The 19,373-nt window shown below is 43.6% G+C and overlaps 1 protein-coding gene across 1 annotated transcript; it reads left to right on the top strand.

The window, feature by feature from the left end:
- The first annotated feature begins 4,565 nt into the window (after positions 1-4,565).
- Positions 4,566-18,898, top strand: LOC111599589 (protein hedgehog). Its single transcript, XM_023315266.2, has 3 exons — positions 4,566-5,367; positions 14,138-14,399; positions 17,896-18,898. The coding sequence occupies exons 1-3, from the start codon at positions 4,870-4,872 to the stop codon at positions 18,579-18,581; spliced, it is 1,446 nt and encodes a 481-aa protein (XP_023171034.1). The 5' UTR covers positions 4,566-4,869; the 3' UTR covers positions 18,582-18,898.
- The last annotated feature ends 475 nt before the right edge of the window (positions 18,899-19,373 follow it).

Below are 19,373 nucleotides of genomic sequence, written 5' to 3'. Positions count from 1 at the left end.
AAAATAATTGTAATAAAATTACATATTTTTATACTGCGAAAACTTTATTTTTATGTTAATTCTTGTTTATTGCAATAGTAAAAAAAGTTGTAAAAATATATAAATATTTGTCATAATAAAAAAAATTATTCATTTTATTAATATTAAACAGAATTCATAAATTTAATATTTCAAATTATCGTTACGCAGTAGCGTTAAATATTGTTATGTAAAATATATAGTATATATATATAAGTTATGTAAATAAATTATTTTTAATTTAAATGCGAGTTAAAAGATCTGAGCTAAGATTTGAGGCAGATTTATGAATGAGGCCAAATGCTCTTAGCTATAGAGCATAATAATAACAAGTGACTTTATAACTAGCTCTGAGCTGTAGGAAAAAGCATTCATTATTGCCTTTTATTAATATTAAGCATAACAAGTTTTAAAGGTTAGGCAAATACCTCTTTTATAATGGCTTAATGTCAACTACCGCAGAGGGAAAATCTTTTTTTCCAATATGTTTTATAATATATTGTTAATTAAATATAATAATATATAAAACGAGAACAAAGCGGTTTATTAACAAATTAACATCTGAGCTGATGTTCGTATAGTATTAACCGAGGCACCTTTGCTGGAGTCTGGCAAGTTTTTTCCCATAATCATGTTGCCCTGCACTTTCAATGGGCTTCAAAAATACAAGTTTCATATCAAAGTTTTATGATCGAAACACCGAAAACAAAAAAGAGCAAATCAAAAGCCATAGCTGCGGCCAGGCCGCGCACTGAGTATGCCAATGCCGTGGCGTTGGTGGGAATGGGTACGGGTATTGGTATGGATACGGTTATGGGTATGGCTAAGGGCATGGGAAGCTGTGCAGCCAGAGAGCCGAGCGACGCGAGGTGGAGAGGCAGCCAGCAGCCATGTTAACAACTTCCATTAAAAGAAATTAAAAGCAGACAACGCCGTTGGATGCTAACGCAGCAACAGCAGCAGCAGCAGCGGCAGAAAATGGCGTTCCATGCCTCGGCTGCTGGCTGGTGGCTGCTGGCGTCTTTGCCTCTTGCTCTGGCTCATGCTCTGACTGTGGCTCTGGCGCTGTCTCAGCCTCTTTCCAATCGCAACAATGCACAGCGACGACGACGAATGGCCTAAGCATTTCCGGTTTTCTATTGGAATTTAGACGCAGCATCTTCGGCTGCACCAGCTTGGATGTTTGCCGCCAAACAGCATTGCAACAAAGCAACATTAAAAGTCAGTTTCGATTTATAACTTACATTAAAAGCTATCCATTAATATTAACATAACATCTATACCCAAAATCTAATTACAAACTAATCTCTAGCTCTTTATCTCTCCCTCTCTCTGGCTGTCTCTCTGTCTCTCTCACATGTTTTGGTAAATATGTATTAACGATCGCAAAAACGCGATCTCCACACTGATCAACATTATTAACTGCGCTTAGTTTTCATCTCGGTGTTCATCTCGGTTACTTGGCTCAGACACCGTCTCGGAAGACTCAGTTGCTGCCATTTATTCATGCTCATTAAGTTTTTGGCATCCAGCGATCGCTGCGATCGTTGCCTCGTCTGGCCCTCTGCGACGCTGGTTCACGGCGTGTTCATTCACAAATGAGCGCCTAAAGCAGCTCCGCCCCACAGTACACACACGCACACACACATTTATATATATATATATATATATATATAGACTCAACGAGGGACTCACACCAGCGCACATAATGAGCCGACGCATACAGACATGCCAGAAATTTATGTGGCAGGCACATGGGCTACACACACACGCACACAAACTATAAGAGCACTAGCAAGAGAGAGAGAGAGAGAGTGAGAGGAGCTGTGTATGTGTGTATGTATGTATATACAAACGCTCCACTGGCCTCTGTTGGCTGCTGCTGGCTCAGCTTCTTTGGGCTGGAGAGTGGCACTGTTGCTACCTCCGCCTCCGTCGCCTCTGACTGTGTCGCTGGCTCAGCTTCTTCATCTTTAATTTGGTTCCGTGTATCTTGTTGATGGCGTTTTGCCTTTGCTTATATCTTTGCCGCGCAGCCGCCAACTATTGAATTCTTTTTATTTCACTTCTTATTGAAATTATGCTACGCTTTGCATTTGCATTATGCGCGCTTGCCACACACACCCAGACTCTCTTATAGATGTGTAGTATTACAGCTGTCTTGGCTACTTTTAACAGTTATATTACATACTGCTGCCACAAGTGCAATCTATGCTAGGCTTGAGACCAAGTCCAAAAGACGTTAGCTAACCTCCACTAGACTATATATAGTAGGAAACCTCTGCATCGGTAATATCTCTGTTAAAATCGCACTCTGATCGCATACCAAGTGTCAATTCGAAAGGCAAACAGCGCAAGCGTGTTCGCGCTTTATAAGTGCCACTGTCAACATTGTTGACAAGGCGGGGGTGAGACATTAACACAGACGCATACAAGCATTGGACAGACTGAAGGGCAAAGTTGAGCGCAAGGTGTTCGACGGCTGACGCTTTTCTAAAATAAAACAAAAACAACTCGAAACTTCTGCAGAGCGCAGAAATTCTGGCACAAAGCCAGCCGAGCAGACAGCAACAGCTAAAGATACAAACAGTTGCACAGTTTCTCTATAAAACGACTAAAGCTATGACTATATATTTGTGGTCTTTGTTAGCCGATTTGCATCTGCTTGGCTTTTGAGTCTCAATTTTTTATTGAAGCATTGAAGAATTGAATACAAAATACTTTTTATTCTATTGCAAAATTGCGAATTGTTTTTTAGCTCGGGGCGTTATCGTGCGTTACTTTTATCTAACATTTATAACTGTGTTTATAATTGATATCAGTGCGTCGCCAACGGAACTTAACACTTTAGCAAATAATTTGCGATCAGGAAATATATTTGTTTGTATATTTACTTCATATCGATAAGCCCTAATATGCCGCACATCCTGTGGCTACTTTATGTGTATATCTAATCTATAAATTACGCAAAAGTACATCAATTAAGCCACTTCCTCATGGCGCAGTCAATAAACACATCCGATTCGGTTCGATGATGTGACTGCTCGTATGGCTTTAAATATTAAATATTGAATGGCACGACTTAAGATAAGATTAGCCCTTCCCTTGCCCGCGATGAGCTATGAGGGAGCAAAATAAGTTGATGGGAATTGGAGTTATATTAAGAACAGGTCTCAGGTCTTTAACTAGATTATTCCACATTTTTCTCAGCGCCAACGGAAGTTCCTGCTCGCTGCTGCAGAGGGAAAGAGGCTACTGAGTCAGAGGCAAGGGTAGAAGAAGCAAAATGGTGTAATGACAAAGTGAGCAGCGTTGGCGGCAGCGGCAAATGAAACTAAGTGTAGTTGTGTACGTATACATGTATATGAATATGTGTGTGTGTAAAGTGTTGTATACAAGAAGAAGCAGCAGTGGAAGGCAACGGCAAAGACGAGCGAAACTGAAGCGCACAATACACAAAAAACCGGAACATTATTAATTTACAAGCAATAAAGCGAAGCCAAAAATGAAGAAAGGCAAAAGGTGAACAATGCGCAAAAAAAGCAAAGCAAAGCAAAGCAAAAACGGCCACAGAAGCAGAAGGCATGAGAAAAGGCAGGCAGCAGGCGGCATACGGCAGTTAACAAGCCGCAAGAGTCGATTTCGAGTCAATAGTGCAAGTGTTAAGAGAAATTGCAGCAGCAGTACAAACACACACACATATACACACAGGCGCATCCAATTGGCAACACATACATAGTCAGTAGGAGCCATGGCTATAATGAACCGTCATCCAACATCTGTTGCCCAAAGCATAAGTACATAAGACCAGGCCTGAGCGCATGTGTGTGTGAGAGAGGCACATGCGACACGCTAGTTGTCTCGCTCGCACAGCCTATACAGAGAGCCAGCATAAAAATGAACGCCAAATGATCGTTGGGCTCAGGTCCAATGAGCGGCACACGCACACAACGAAGCGACGAGTGAACGTCAGGCATGTATGTATGCGTGCGTATAGCATGTATACTTTTGTGTGCGAGTGTGAGTGTGAGTTTTCGAGCATGCTTCGGTATTGCCAGCGTCGTAGACGCCGACTGCACCATCGACAGCGACCGCGCTGCCTAGCATGTACACTTTTGTGTGCGAGTGTGTGTGTGAGTTTAGGAGCATGCTTTGGTATTGCCAGCGCCGTAGACGCCGACTGCATTGGCGACAGAGACTGCGCTGCCTAGCATGTACACTTTTGTGTGCGAGTGTGTGTGAGTTTAGGAGCATGCTTTGGTATTGCCAGCGCCGTAGACGCCGACTGCATTAGCGACAGCGACTGCGCTGCCTAGGGTTCTGCAAAAGCACCCTCGGTACTTGGCGTACTCGGTACTCGCTCGGCAGCCAGCTTCGTGCGCTCGGATATGTCATTTGTCAATCACAGTGCGAGCGCAGCGGTTGTCGTTGTCCGTTGTTGCAAGAGAAACATTGCTCAATTTGACAAGCGCCGAAGTTGAACTTGAAAATTGGAAATTTTTAAATATAATTTGAAATTGTATCGGCAAATTGTTTACATATATTCTTGAATATATATGCACACAATCAAGCAAATAATTCACAAAATTCGTGCTATAAAATGATTTGTTTATTTGTCAGTGGCCAAAAAACTGTTTAACTAACTTACTAAGCCGTTAAGTCAATAAGCTGTTGCCTGTCAGCTCCAGTCGCACGATCGACTGTAATTGTGCCGCTACACTCAACTTCTTTTTCCATGTAAATCAGTGTAAAAGTGCAGTGCTAAATAACCAAAAAAAAAGAAATAAGTAAAGAAAAAATAATAAAAACGACGCTTTTTATCGAAAAATTTACTTAAGTTAAACACACAGTATGGATAATCAAGCAGTCTCGGCGCTCTGGTCCTGTGCCAGTGCCACCTGCCTGTCCCTGGATGCCAAACGCCACAGCATAGAGCCCAACCCGGACGGCCAGGCGTCGCCTGATGTCAACAACAATAACAACAACCACAACAAATCAACAACGACAGTCGATGCACATTCACGAAAGCTCCGGCACATTGCGCATACGCCGCGTGGTAGCTGTTTTATGGCATTGTTATTGCTATTGCTGCTGGCGCTGAACTTCAGGCACGCGCATAGCTGCGGTCCAGGCCGGGGCCTTGGACGACGACGAGAACGTAATCTTTTTCCGTTGGTGTTGAAGCAAACTGTGCCAAATTTATCTGAATATCATAACAGCGCCTCCGGCCCGCTCGAGGGCGCCATTCAGCGCGATTCGCCGAAATTTAAGAATCTAGTACTAAACTACAATAGGGATATAGAATTCAGAGACGAGGAGGGCACCGGCGCCGATCGTGTAATGTCCAAGGTAAGTAACCAAATAAACTAGCTCCGATTATCAACGCCCTGTTCTGGCTATAAATAAACGTTCTCAATTGAATTGGCGATTTATGCGTGCTAATTGTTGTGTGTGAATGCCGGCTATCTCAATCGCAATTATCAAAATCGTGTGCCATTGATAACGTTTGTGTGCGAAGTGCTTACACATTGTTAACTCTTTATGGTCCGGTGCCTGCGGCCAAGTATGTGCCATAAAAAGCAGGCCTGAAACATTGGCTATTATGGTGTATTAATTATGCGGCTTATCAGCGACTGCAATATTTTTGCAAAAACAGGAAGCCTCACATATGTACTCCTCGTTATACCGTGCACTGAATAAACGGCGAAATGAGGTGACTTTTCAAGATAAATGCTAAGCTCCGCGCCTAAGCAATTGCGTTCAACAACCTTTCGATCTAATGTGAATGCGTGTGTGTGTGTGTGCGTGCGTTTGTTGCCTATAAGTTTACATAACGCTTTCGATTTTGCCGTAAACACGAAGTGGAATCAAGTGAGCAATCGCAATATGTTTATACCGAAACCTTGCCCCAGCCCCAAGACGAATCCGTCCACCAGCCGCGTTAGCGGCACGCGAGCATTCGCCCTTATCGCAATGCTGATAAGGCCAGTCCGAGTGCAGCTCACACTTACGCACCCAGTGCTGACATATGTATGCACATATTTGCAAAGTGGCGTATATCTTTGACACAAATGCGTGTTAAGCCATTGCCAATACTTGTAGCAGTTAGAGCAACAGCAGCAACCAATTTATCTTATCTCGACGCGCAGCGAAAGTGGTAAAAAAACATGCACACACAACTAATAGGTGTGGGGAATGTAGCGGGTGTCTCCATGTGTGACACAGCGAAACAAGTGTTTAACTAATGCGACAGCAGCTACGCTGTGTGAACAGCTACGGCAAAGTCAATTTAGCATTGTGATTAACTAAAATATGACTTAAGTCTCTTAAATAACTTCGCAGCGACAGTTAAGCTTATGCGGCTCACTTTTCTAATTGTGTTTTAAGCTCTCTCAATTTCAGTTGTTTAATTTTGTAAATATTTAAATATTGGCAGTAATATAGTCAGGGCTGCAAAGCATCGAAATTGCCTCAGATATCTACTATGCATGTGTGTCTATGACTCAGTTCGTTAATCTATAAACTCTATATATTTACATTAGTCAAGGCATCATTTAATCTATTTAAATAACTTTATTCATTTAATTTGCTTTCATAGGCAATTTATGAGTAATAAATATTTGCTAGAAATATATACAAAATTTTATGTATAATTAGATATTCAAAAGTTTTACATAATAAAATAGAAATTCATTTATAATATAATTGTTTAAATATTTAAAAAATAATGGCTTAAAAAAATATATTTCTTTGTCTCAAATCGTTTCGTTTTTTTTGCAAAAAATTCTCATTTATCAATTTTTTCCTGCAACTAAAAAGTGATTAAACTTCTAAAAACAACGCAGTTGAGCAATAAAAAATTAATTGCAAAAAAAAATTAAAATCTAAGCAAGAAAATTTTCCATATGAAAAAGAATTTCAAACTTTTTTTTTATATTTTTCGTATTATATATTTTGATCTAAATGTATATCTATAGGTTTAAAATCAGTTAAAATAAATTAAATGAAGAGTAGTCAAAATACATAAATATAAAATATATATCGAAATAATTTTTTAATCTAACACAAAATGTGATTTAATTTAGCCAGTTCCATTAAAAACAATAAAGATTAGTTAGTGACTGCATCAAAAAACAGGTAAAACCCAAAACAAATAAGTGAAATCAAAATGTAGATAAATTGAAATGGTGAACGAAAAAAAATTGTGTAAGTCTCAGTGATTACTAGTAGCACGCCCAGCACAGGGGCGATAAGACGGCGGCTGACTTGCAATTATTTTGGGTAGAACTATTAGTCAGTTGGACCCAGTGTAATAAATTAACACTAAAAATTGATTATATATGCGCTAGAGAAATGTTTACGGGCTGCCTAATTCTGGGAAGCATTGGGTATTTTTAGCTGTACGCAGGGATCATAATTATTATCAATTAATGGCAGGTGTAAAATATGATATCGATCTTAAGCATAATAACGAAAGCAAAACAGTCTGCAGAACAGTTGCCAGTTGGCGGGGATTTAGCTTAGCTTTATGACGGCAATTCAGGGTGACACGCGCCGCAAGGCAGCTACGGAAAGCGATTTGCTGCAGCCTTGAATTTGTAATGCAATTTGAAGTGTTGCACGAACAGACAAACAGTTAACACACTCACACACTTGCACAGCAGCAGCAATTGCCATGTCAAGGACAGTGAAGCTTCAAGGCTAATGCCTGGTTGCCTGCGTGCGCAGCAGCAAGGACCAATGTGCCAAGGACATGCCGAACATAAAAACTCTCGCAGTTATTGTCACAAAAACTGTTGTGCCTCTTGCTACCGTTGTGACATTGACTCACTTGCAGTCGCTGCCCATCGGTGGCACGGTGACACAGTGCCCCTGAGCCAAGCAGCGCAACTAAATTGCATTTTATGTGCAACTGGCAACTGGCAACTGGCAACCGAGAATCGGGATTGCCAATTGAAAATGTTGACTTGCTGCTGTGCGTGAAGCGATTCGTTTTGGCTATTAAAGCGCCAAAAAGGCAGCTAAAATTTTGTGTTTTCCCTCTGCGCTCATCGTGTGGGCGTCGCGGCAGTGTACATAAACAAATTACTGAATATTGGCGTAAAGTGCTAAAAATAAAGCAGATACAAAAACAGCAGCAGCAGCAGCAGCAGCAACAGCAACAACATCGACTGCAACTGCAACTGCAGAAGCAACTGTAATTGCAGCAGAAACAGAGACTGACGCATCATAAAATTGAATAGCTTATGACTGACATTGTTGTTGTTGTTGTTGCTGTTGTTCTCGCTGTTGTTGTTGCTGTTATTACTCACCTGCGCCCGCTTGGCAGACAATTCAGTGGAATACATGCACCCAGTGCTCTCTCGACTAGAGCCTAGCGACTTGGGGCCTGCCTTCAGATTAGACAAAGTTGCGCCCTGAACCGTAAGAGGCAGCGCCTGTGGGGCAGCCAGAAACCGCAGCAGTCGCAGCCAGACAAAGAATGCGTCAAAAAGCCGCAGCATAACTTCTAAAATTTCATAAATTGTAGCAACAATGGGGCAAAGCCAATGGTAATCTGATATGATTATTGACATGCATGCGGCAGCAGCAGCAGCAGCAGCAACAGCAACCAGACCAGTCAGAGCCCGAAGCATCAAGCATTAAGCATCAAATCAAAGATAACCCACAGCTGAAGGCATTATTAATAGAACACTGACATTCATTATGACTCAAAAATTGATCCTATTATGGCCGAGGCTAGAGAGACAAACGCATCTAGACAGGGTCGCCGGCAGTTAGATGATGTCAGAGTTTCGGTTTCAGTTTCAGTTTTAGTTTTTCAACATATTTTGCTTCCCCATTTTCGTTCGGCTCAAATCAAATCACGTCAAATGCTGCGATAAGCAAAATATTTCGCATAAATTCGTGGGAATATTTCGTGGCAACAAAGTAATCAAACATATCAAACAAACATCAGTCAAGCAAAGTGGACAAATCGTTGCCGAAAAACCCACACACACTCGCACACACTCACACTCACACACACACACACTCATAAACATACCCATTTGCCAGCCGAAGTTTGTTTTTATAGTTTATTTGTTTGGCTTTTCGAGCTTTTATATTATTATTAATCAATTTGATACTTTTACGAGCGCACTCAAGCGCAAACCCCAAGGATTTGTTGCCCCGAAATGCCTTCGCAGCGCGTTTTTGCTTTATTTGCATAAAAAGTTTTATGGACTGGCGATCGCGATTCGAATTGGTATTGGGATTGGGTTAGCATCCCATCGCGCCGCGTCGCGGCTATCACATTACGGCGACGCGACTGACTCACATTTCACATGCTGCGGGTTCTCCTCGGACCAGATTCCTGCAAGTCATCTGGCTACGTCTTGGGGTAGGACAGCTTTGGTTCGATTTGAAGTCGGGGGCCAAGGGTAACACGGCATCACATCAGTGCCAATGTGCGGCTCATAACTCATCATCAAAGTTAATCACACATCAGGGATTATGGCGCTTATCATATAAGTTGCGCCGGGCTCGGGCAGCCTGCCTCTGACTTACCTGTGCAAATGACTTTCGGTGTGTCAGTGTGTGTGTGTGTGCGTGTGTGTGGGGGCATTTAATGTGGCAGCGAGACGTGGGGCGAGGCACAGATTTAATTTACGATTTCTGCAAATTAATAGCGTTTAATTAATAACAATAAAATGACGCCTTTTTATGGACATTTATTTGACATCAGATTTATGAGCGTTAGGCAGCGCGACGAGCAGCTCTGCCAGCTGACTTACTGGCTAACGGACTCAAACTTAGTAGTTGACTATTTAGTGTAGCAATTGACGTTGACAGATAGGTGTAAATATAATTATTTATTGCGTTAGAGAAGCTCACTGCGAAGTCCGCAAATACCTCTAAGCGAACCCTTGCTGCGCCGCGAGACTAAATTAAGCATCATTTATAATAAAAGTCATAAGCTTTTGCCAAATAAAAGGAAACGTTTGCAGCTTAAGCTTTTGTCTGCCGAAGAGCAAATACCCTGGCCATAGATTTTATATAATATAATTAACTATCTATATAAGCGATAGAAATGTAAACTAAAAATATTTTTTATTAAGTTAGATTTTTATCTTATTATCTTTAGCTTAGGCTTATCATCTTATTTGATTGTGGCCGTGATGATGTCTTCTTACACATCACATGACCAAGTTATATTGCCCTTAGCAAGAGTATAGAACTTTTGCTGGCACGACGCAGCCAAACAAGATGCTATCTAAAGCAGCCTGAAGGAGCTCCGACAAGTATGGCAACAGAAGCGCTGGCATTAACTCAATAAGCCGATGCCACAAAGGCAGTCAGTCTGTCTGTCAGTCGAACTGGCTGCATATTTTTAATGAGTATCAATTTATATTGAAACAATAACAATAACAAACAGGCGACACTTTGAGCAATCACAGGGCGACTGGCCAAGTGAGAATTCTCAGCGAATTGATAAACTCAAACACTGCAGTAGATTGTATATACAAGAGAGGGACAGCAAGCGAGACAGCGAGCGAGAGAGAGAGAGGAGCAATCAAATAAATAAATGACTCAGGCAAGAGACGTAGCCCAAGTCTCATTTGGCTGTTTGAATACTGATTGAGTTTGTCATGCGCTTAATTAAAAAACAAAACTGAGCGAGATGGCGCGCCTGTGCGAGGGAGAGAGTGTGAGAGAATGGGTGAATGAAAATTGCGCTGTAATAATTGCGCTGCACACAGCATAAACAATCAAAGGCGGCGACGATTGCCTCCGCCTGGCTGATAAACAAAAATTTCAATTTTCTAATGAAAAAAAATGAAGGGAAATATACAAAAAGCGGAGCTGTGAATAGATTTGCAACACAAATAAACAAAAAGGCTTTTAACGCGACTAACACTTTTATAGTCGTCAATACGTCTGGCCATGGCATTGATCCTGACAGCGGTTCAGCAGCCAAGCAGCCAAGCAGCCAGGCAGCCCAGCAGCCATTGTTGGCACTTGAATAAATCAGAAGCCGTGGCGCTCTTTTTGCCAATTAAGTGAGGAAATCTGCCCTCGAGTGGGCCACACGCATGCCGAGCTCACCGTGTTGGGCGCTGATTGATTTGACAAAAGCAACTTAAGTTGCCCCTAAGTGGCACAGCCAGCGCTGGCACACGAGCTACGCTAAGGCGCACGCTCAAGTGGCTGTTGCTGCCTTTGCTGACACATATATGTATCTGCACGAGTGGGTGTCGTTGTCCCTGCTCATATCCTGTACGGGTTGCCTTCGCCTGCGCTTCCTCAGTTGTAAGTTTTCGCTTCCTCGATGCCAATCGACGAATCAAGAAAGGATATGCCATATCCCCTTACATACCCAAAAAAAAAAGTATAAGTGAAGAAGAGAAATAAAACGAGGGTGACTACGCGGTGGGGCTGTCTTTGCGGCTGTGGCTGTGGCTGTGATTTGGCTGTGGCTCGTAACTTGATGCGCTCTTGAATTATGTCGTTAAATTGTGTCGTTTCCTAATCATTAGCCAATGTAATCGGAGACCGAAACAACTGCGAGTGCAACTGCAACTGCAACGGCAACGGCAACGGCAATTGCAACTGCAACGGCAGCAGTCATTGTTGCAAAAACAAACAAAGCTCGATTTGAAGTTAATTGCCATTTACATGGCTCCACATCACTTGGCCTAATGATGATGAGCAGCCTAATAGTGGAGCCATGCTTGCCGGCAATTTGGCTTGGCGCTTCTCGCGCCGCCTAAATGCGTGCCATTAAGCGCGTCAAATTGGCAGCTGGCAGACGATTTAAATCAATAAAACCTGCAGCCAGGCGGCAATTAAAAACGCATCAGCGCAACGTGGCTCTTCGGCGTTGAAAGCTGGCAACCAGTAGAAGAGATGAAAAAGCAAACACGCACCGAAAATTGAAAACTCCCAAAAATCCAAAATAAAAAAAAACGTATTCCGAATGCAAGCCAAGTGTAAACAAATCAGCTCAGGCTTGGGGCGTGGCCGTAGCTGGCAAAGTTCACACCTTGTTTAATGTCTAATTAATGCAGCAGCTTTTCTTTCGGCCTTTTTTTTGGCCAGGGCACACAGGCAGAGACACCTACTAACAAGTAGATGCATGGCACGGCAACTGACACTCGCGTATTTACACTTGCGCTGCCAGGCTGGGCTGAAGTTTGTTGTCTAACAGCCATGCCACTTACAATACAAACACATTATTTAGCCATCTTTTTGGGCCGATGCCGATGCCGATGCCGCCACCGCCGTCGACGACGCTACTTTTGAATGTTTACTTAACGTACCCGTCGGCATTTTCTTCTTGGCACTTCGACTGGGGCCGTGTTTGTGCAGCGATCGGGCCCGGTTCGGATCGGTTCAATCAAGCAACAAGAGCCCGATGCATTAGCATGTTGGGTAAACATCGTTGGCATGCTTAAGACAAAGACTATGCAGTTGCTGCTGTTGCCGTTGCTGTGCTTTTATTTGCTGTTTGGCGTTACGCTTTTGTGCTCATTAGCAGCAACAGCAGCAGTTAAGCACTCGACTGGTTAAGCCTTTTAATAAAGCAAAGCTATATCTCTATACAAATCTCCTTCTCTCTCTGTCTCTCTCTCTCTCTCATATATACACAAATGCTTATATGCAAATAGCATTGAACTCTTCTTGGAATGCGTTTCTGGTTTGTCCTGCTGCTGTCCAATTCGCCACAGCCACAGCAGTCAGAAACTGTGGTGTGACAAATTAAAAACCGATTTGCTTGGCATTGCCAAACAGCCAAACAACCAAACAACCGACCGACCAACAATAACAGCAGTCTCAATAGGCAGCAAACAATGCGGCGCACCCAAAATCAAAACAAAGTCCCAAAATATACGGTCTGGGGCGAGCTGATGTTGTGGCTTGTTAAAAAGGATCTTGAAAATTGATTTTACGCCAGCTAGAACTGCGTGCCAAATGTTTGCACACAAAGAGCCAAATACACATCCTGCGTTGCGGCTGCTGCCTGCCTAACTGTCAGCCGGCCAGGCCGTTGGCCGTTGGCCGTTTGCCTGGCCAAGACCGAGCCCGTTGATAATTGATTTTGCGGCTGGCGATTGCGCACAGCAATGACAACATTTTACTTGTTTTTATTTAAATTTTTATTTATTTATTTCTCTTTTTTCGGCCACTCAATTCGGTTGTTGTCTTATGAAATTTAAATATTTGCATTGCCGCTGAATCCTTTTTTTTTTCTTTTTTTTTCGTTTTTGTGTGCAAGCGTTAAAAGCAGGAAAAACAGAGAGAAACACACAAAAAGCACCGACACTAAAATACAAAAATATATTTTACATATATATACACATATGTATAGATGTAGTCTAGTGTATAGCTAGATGCCGTGCGTATCCACCGCATTGGCAAACAAGACAAGTGTAACCGAAAGAAAGAGGCAAAGAATAGGAAAAGGTCAGACAATGTCTAATCTTTAATATTTACTTATACGTACGAGGGTCAGGGCTCTGGGTCATTATTTGAACTGTGCATGGGCAAATAATCGAACTAAGCCTTTGCCTTTGCCTTTGCCAACGAGGCAAACACACACACACACACACACACACACAGAGGGAAGAAAAGGAAAATGCAAACAAGAGCTAAAACTGAAAATAGTCAGACTCATGTATTTGTTGAGGTTGAGTTTCGACAGGTTCAAAGGATGCGCCCAAAGCCAAGTTCGTTGCCTAAGTTATTCGTTTGGCCTCCCACCAGAAAAAAAAATAAAAAATCGAAGAAAAATTGAAAACTGAAAATGAACGCTGGCCCTTTTGGGCAGCCCCTGAAATGAATGCCTAAATACCACGCCTCTCCAACGCGAGCGCACACACACACACGCACGCACATCTGTTGCTCTGCCAGTCGCATGCGCTCGCTATCTCGCTCGCTCGCTCGCTCTCTCACTCAGTCATGCGCTCTCTTTGGGCTTTGGGCTCATTGTGCGTGTGTGTTAAATATGGCGTATTGTTTTTACGTCTTTTAGTTTCTTGTTTGAGTTTAATTTAGAGCAGCCGTAGCAGAGGGCCGCCTCATGACCAAAATTATACATTTTTTAATTGATTTTCTTTCAATTTCGTTTGCTCCCCAGCGCTGCAGAGAGAAGCTGAATATGCTGGCCTACTCTGTGATGAACGAATGGCCTGGCGTTCGCCTGCGGGTCACCGAAAGCTGGGACGAGGATCGTCAGCATGGCCAGGAGTCGCTGCACTACGAGGGCCGTGCAGTCACCATTGCCACCTCGGATCACGATCAATCCAAATACGGCATGCTGGCACGCCTGGCCGTCGAGGCCGGCTTCGATTGGGTGTCTTATGTCAGTCGAAGGCACATCTACTGCTCTGTCAAATCAGGTAAGCATACACATATCTACATAGTCCGTATATACGCCGATCGCAACATGGTTGCATGTCAAATGCCAATGGCAATGGGCTGGCCGGTTAGCCAGAAGTGACACTAACAAGCGTAATTTCACATGTTTCCCAACTTACAACCATCGCTAAGCTGACAGGCGTTGGCAAATTTTTGCAGCCCAGTCAAATTAGCCAAACTGCAGTTACCCAGTTCCCAGTTTCCAGTCCCCGTTGCTCAGCTCCTCCACTTCCCAGTTGTCAGTCTGCAGTCGCCACAGAGCCGTGCCTCGTTCATTGCGAGTGCGAGCGTGTGGTAACAGAAAACAACAAAAAGAAAGACAGACAATAACAAAAAGAAACCCAAAAAAAAAAGAGAAAAAATGAGAAAAAAATGGGAAGCAGCGGCTACATTGTCGAAACCGGCCACGAAACCGTAGCCAGCGTCCAAGCGTCCAAGACGCAGCCAGAGGAGTCAGAGCCTGAGAGTCGGGTCCACAAACGGCGACTAACCGCATGTTGTTGGCTTGTTGGCTGGTTGGCTTGTTGGCTCGTTGTTGTTGCTGTTGTTGTTTTGACATGTTTAGGTTTGCGCCTGTCAAATTAAACGAATTGATGATACGACACCCAAAGCGTTTCTCAGGCCAGGCCAAGATGAATTAAATGCCGAGCTAAAACCTGCGCGCGGGCCTAATTGAAAAACTGAAACGGCCAACAAGTTGGCAACACTGTGTGTGTGTGTGAGGGAGAGAGGTGTGTGTGCGCGAGTGTATAACTTGCTGCCATTATGGCAAGCAACCAGTTTTCCCCGAAACATAACGAAACTGCCAGAAGAGCTGAGGCAAGAGAAAATGCTCCAGCGCACAGGCGAAGTTAGCCAACCAAAAAGGCCAAAACAATTAAGTTTTCTTACTGAGCAAGAGTGTGAGAGAGGGAGAGAGACAAACGCAAAAAAAGAGTGAGGGAGAAAGGCAAGCAGAGAGGAAGCTGTTGGCATGGGTAGGCCAGCAGCCAAGTTCTTTGCTTTATTTTTGCAATGTGATTCCGATTTTCTCAACTAGCCTCTAAAGTTACACGATGACTACAGAATTTCCCACACAAACACAAGAACACGCAAGAGCTGAGGGCAGGGCAGGGCTAAAGTGCCACACACGAGGTTAGCAGGCATCACAATATTTTGACTTTGGTGCGGCCCACAGAAGATCAAAGGGCCGTGGCGAGTGTCCTTGCGCTGCTCGACTCATTGATTCTAATTGCTCATGAAAGAGACCGCCGCACGAACATCCTTAAAAAAAGGTCCTTGCGGTGTCATTGGCTATCAATAGTGGACCTCGAAAAGGAGAATCAAAAGGTCAAACAATAAGCCGACAGCAACGACAAATGCTAAACAAGTGGCCAGTGCAAGGATGCAACTGCAGCGTGTGAATGTGTCTGTGTGCGTGTGCTTGTGTGTGGTCCTGTTGCAGTGTCAAATGGCGGCAACAACAACGCCATGTGTTGCGCCACCACGCTGACAACTTTGGTATGCAATGGCCTAGCAGCTATTAATAAATAACCGAGCGATTGATTGCTGATAGGCGGACGCACATAAACCACACGCTTATGACAGTTTTGGCACAGCGTTGTCAGTGTCCACTGTCAGTTCCAGTTCGTTGCCTAAGTCTTTTGTATGTGGCCCAAACAGCAGCAGCAGCAGCAGCGGCAGCAACGAAGAGTAATGGCTGTAAACCTTTTTGTCGACACTAATTTTTTTTCACTCTTTTTTTGTTGTTGTTCTTCTGACGTGTTGTTGTTGTGTGTCGCGAGCGATCGCGCGCGCGCATTAAAGCCCCAAAGCGTGTTGTTGTCGTGTTCGCCTGTTGTGCTCCGTGCTCTGTGCTCAGTGTGTGCATGTTCATGTTAATGCTGTCCAAGCGATCAGTCACCACAACTAGCCATATAACCCAGCTCGCCTCTCTCTCTCTCTCTCGCTGCGTGCGTGTGTGTGTGTCACTGTGTGCGGCTGTCCTCTGTTTTGTAATAATTTATCAGTTTAGTCTTCACAACAAAGATAAAATAACGATAATTTTAACCACTTTAATGGTTTATTAATTTATGACCCTTCAAGTTCTTCACTTTCCACTCGCCGCTGCCGTCGTCGTCTGCCTGAGATTTTTCTCGCCAGTTCTCTGCGGCTCTCGTGCTGTGGATACCTACACACACGCACACGCACACGCACACTCGCACACACACATACATTTATTCTCTGTTTTTTTTGTAGGTTTCACACCAAATTTTCTAGCTGCTTAAGCTTGTTACTCAGTTACTTCCCTTGGTTTGTTATTGTCTAGGGTTACCGTTGGTGGCGGCTGCTCCCGTCTGAGCATCGATTATGGAGCGCTTTACAGACCGCTGTCTTGTATTTAATCCGCTTTTTATTGTTTTTACACTCTTGTCTCTGCCAAGTGAGTGTTGCGTGTGCGTGTGTGCGTGTGTGCGTGTGTCTGCTGTGTGTCTGTTTACCAAACGCATCAATATCAATGGAAATGTTAGGTGCATTTTCATTGGAATTTCGTTGAGCGGCAACCGCGGCAACAATGCCACTTTTATGGCCACTCATTATAATAAAGCGCACGGTTAGTGGTCACTTTGTGGGTCTGGAATTTTTTTTTTCGTTTTTAATTTGAATTTTACAAGCAACTAGCGGAGAGCCAGCGGCGCTTCGAGTGTGAAATATGCTCACGAAATGCGGAAAAGAAAGTTCTAACTGCTGCTGCTGCTGTTGCTGCTGCTCAAAATGGCCGACATTTTCAGTTAGCAGCTGGGTGGCCCAATTGCTCCTGCCACGTAATCCAATAGCTATTAATGATGATTAATGCGGCTGCTGCTGATCGTCGTTGGGTTGCAACATGTTTTGTAATTGAATTTGTGCACAGGTTGCAGCTAGATCCTGGCAGCTCTACCTGCACGGCACAACATCCTTTGGCAATTGGTTCGCTGTGGCTGTGGCTGTGGCTGTGGCTAAGCAGCTTTGGCTCGAGCTCGAGCTCAGTCTCGCTGAGCTGATCCCAGGGCTAATCTTTGGCAAAAAAAAACAAGATCACAATTTTGTTAAACTCGAAACAAAAACATCCTCGCCTGCCGCTGCTGTTGCCTCAGTTGTTGCTGCTGCTGCTGTTGTTGTGCATGTTATTGATATGCTTGGCTATCAGTTGGCAGATCGCATTTTGTGCGTTCTTCGTGCAGTTGGCGGCGGCTTTTGTTTGAAAGCCGCAAAAGGCAGTTGCCATTGTTTTGGGCCCGGGTTACGATTACGGCTTACCCGAGCGTCCTGTCCTAACTGTGAAAACCTTTTTGACTTGCAGGGTTTTTGGCAATTGGACGGTTGGCAGGGCAAGTATTATTAACGCCAAATTAGATTAGGCTCACTAATGCCATTACCTGGCCGCGTTTTACCTCCTCTTTCTCACTCCTGTCAACATCTAACTAATTCTCGCTGCCTCTTTGCTTGCCATTGCAGATTCCTCGCCTTCCATTTCCCATATGCATGGCTGCTTCACGCCCGAGAGCACAGCGTTGCTGGAGAGCGGCGCAGAGAAGGCGCTGGGCGAGCTCGCCATTGGTGATCGTGTGCTGAGCATGGATGTCAAGGGCCAGCCGGTCTACAGTGAGGTGATACTCTTCATGGATCGCAATCTGGAGCAGGTGGAGAACTTTGTGCAGCTGCACACGGATGGCGGCGCCGTGCTAACCGTGACGCCAGCGCATTTGATATCCGTCTGGCAGCCGGAACGGCAAACGCTCAACTTTATCTTTGCGGATCGTGTCGAGGAGCTGGACTATGTGCTGGTGCGCGATGCCACGGGCGCACTGCAGCCGCAGCGCGTGCTCCGGCTGGGCAGCGTGCAAAGCCGTGGCGTTGTGGCGCCACTCACACGCGAGGGCACCATTGTGGTCAACTCTGTGGCAGCCTCCTGCTATGCCGTCATCAGCAGCCAATCGCTGGCGCACTGGGGCTTGGCGCCCATGCGACTGTTGTCCACGCTGCAGTCCTGGATGCCAGCCAAGGGTCAGCTGCGCACAGCGCAGGACAAGTCAACGCCAAAGGATGCCACAGCGCAGCAACAGAATGGATTGCACTGGTATGCCAATGCCTTGTACAAGGTGAAGGACTATGTGCTTCCCAAGAGCTGGCGTCATGACTAGGCGACGCACACCCACACACACACACAGAGAGAGACATATACTTAAAACATATTTGCAGTTCCACATGCTGGCGTAGACGTCAAACTTATTGTAATATATTTTGTAGTTATGTATGTACTATATGCCTAAAAATGATTGTATTTCAATGTTAATTATGATTAATGCTGATCAATACTATTTATTTAAAATATCTTTGACCTTTTGTAAACGAACATTTAGCTATAAGTAGGCAATCCCTTGGCAGAGATCCGAAAGCCCCAAACCAATTCTTAAAGCGACGATCATCACGACTGTTGTATATTTTTAAAAATAATAATGCATATATTTATTGAAGATGCGGAAGCGAGTTAAAATATTTGGGAAATGAAAATATAAAAACATATTTATATACATATATATATATATTTATGTATATATATATATATATATCGTTTTGTGTATATAGAAGCATTATAGTGACTGAATATCTTATTGTAATTGTGTATATAATACTTGATAGTTAACTGCATATTTATACTTAATATTTAATGAATTATAACAAAATTGTTTCATAACTGTCAATGCGTTTTTATTTGAGTGGGACCGATTTCGCAATACTCGTTCAGGGATGAATGGGATTTCTAATATTTCCGTTATTCTCAAAGTATATCTTCAGCAAATTTCAATATCCTCCACCAAAACTGAAGACCCATGTACTGACATATTAAAATTACCTATGATTCTGATTCATACTATCCGGGAAAGGCAATAGAATATATATATATATATATATATTAAATATATATTAATGTG

The sequence above is a fragment of the Drosophila hydei genome, unplaced genomic scaffold (genome assembly GCF_003285905.1).
Source record: "Drosophila hydei strain 15085-1641.00,03,60 unplaced genomic scaffold, DhydRS2 tig00008121-arrow-pilon, whole genome shotgun sequence".
NCBI lineage: Eukaryota > Metazoa > Arthropoda > Insecta > Diptera > Drosophilidae > Drosophila > Drosophila hydei.
This window is presented reverse-complemented; position numbering and strand designations above follow the sequence as displayed.

Bases quoted from the DNA above. Each gene is read 5' to 3' on its own strand.
- LOC111599589 (XM_023315266.2), top strand. From the start codon at position 4,870: ATGGATAATCAAGCAGTCTCGGCGCTCTGGTCCTGTGCCAGTGCCACC. The intron at 5,368-14,137 runs GTAAGTAACCAA...TTTGCTCCCCAG, and splicing joins CCGATCGTGTAATGTCCAAG to CGCTGCAGAGAGAAGCTGAA. The intron at 14,400-17,895 runs GTAAGCATACAC...TTGCCATTGCAG, and splicing joins CTACTGCTCTGTCAAATCAG to ATTCCTCGCCTTCCATTTCC.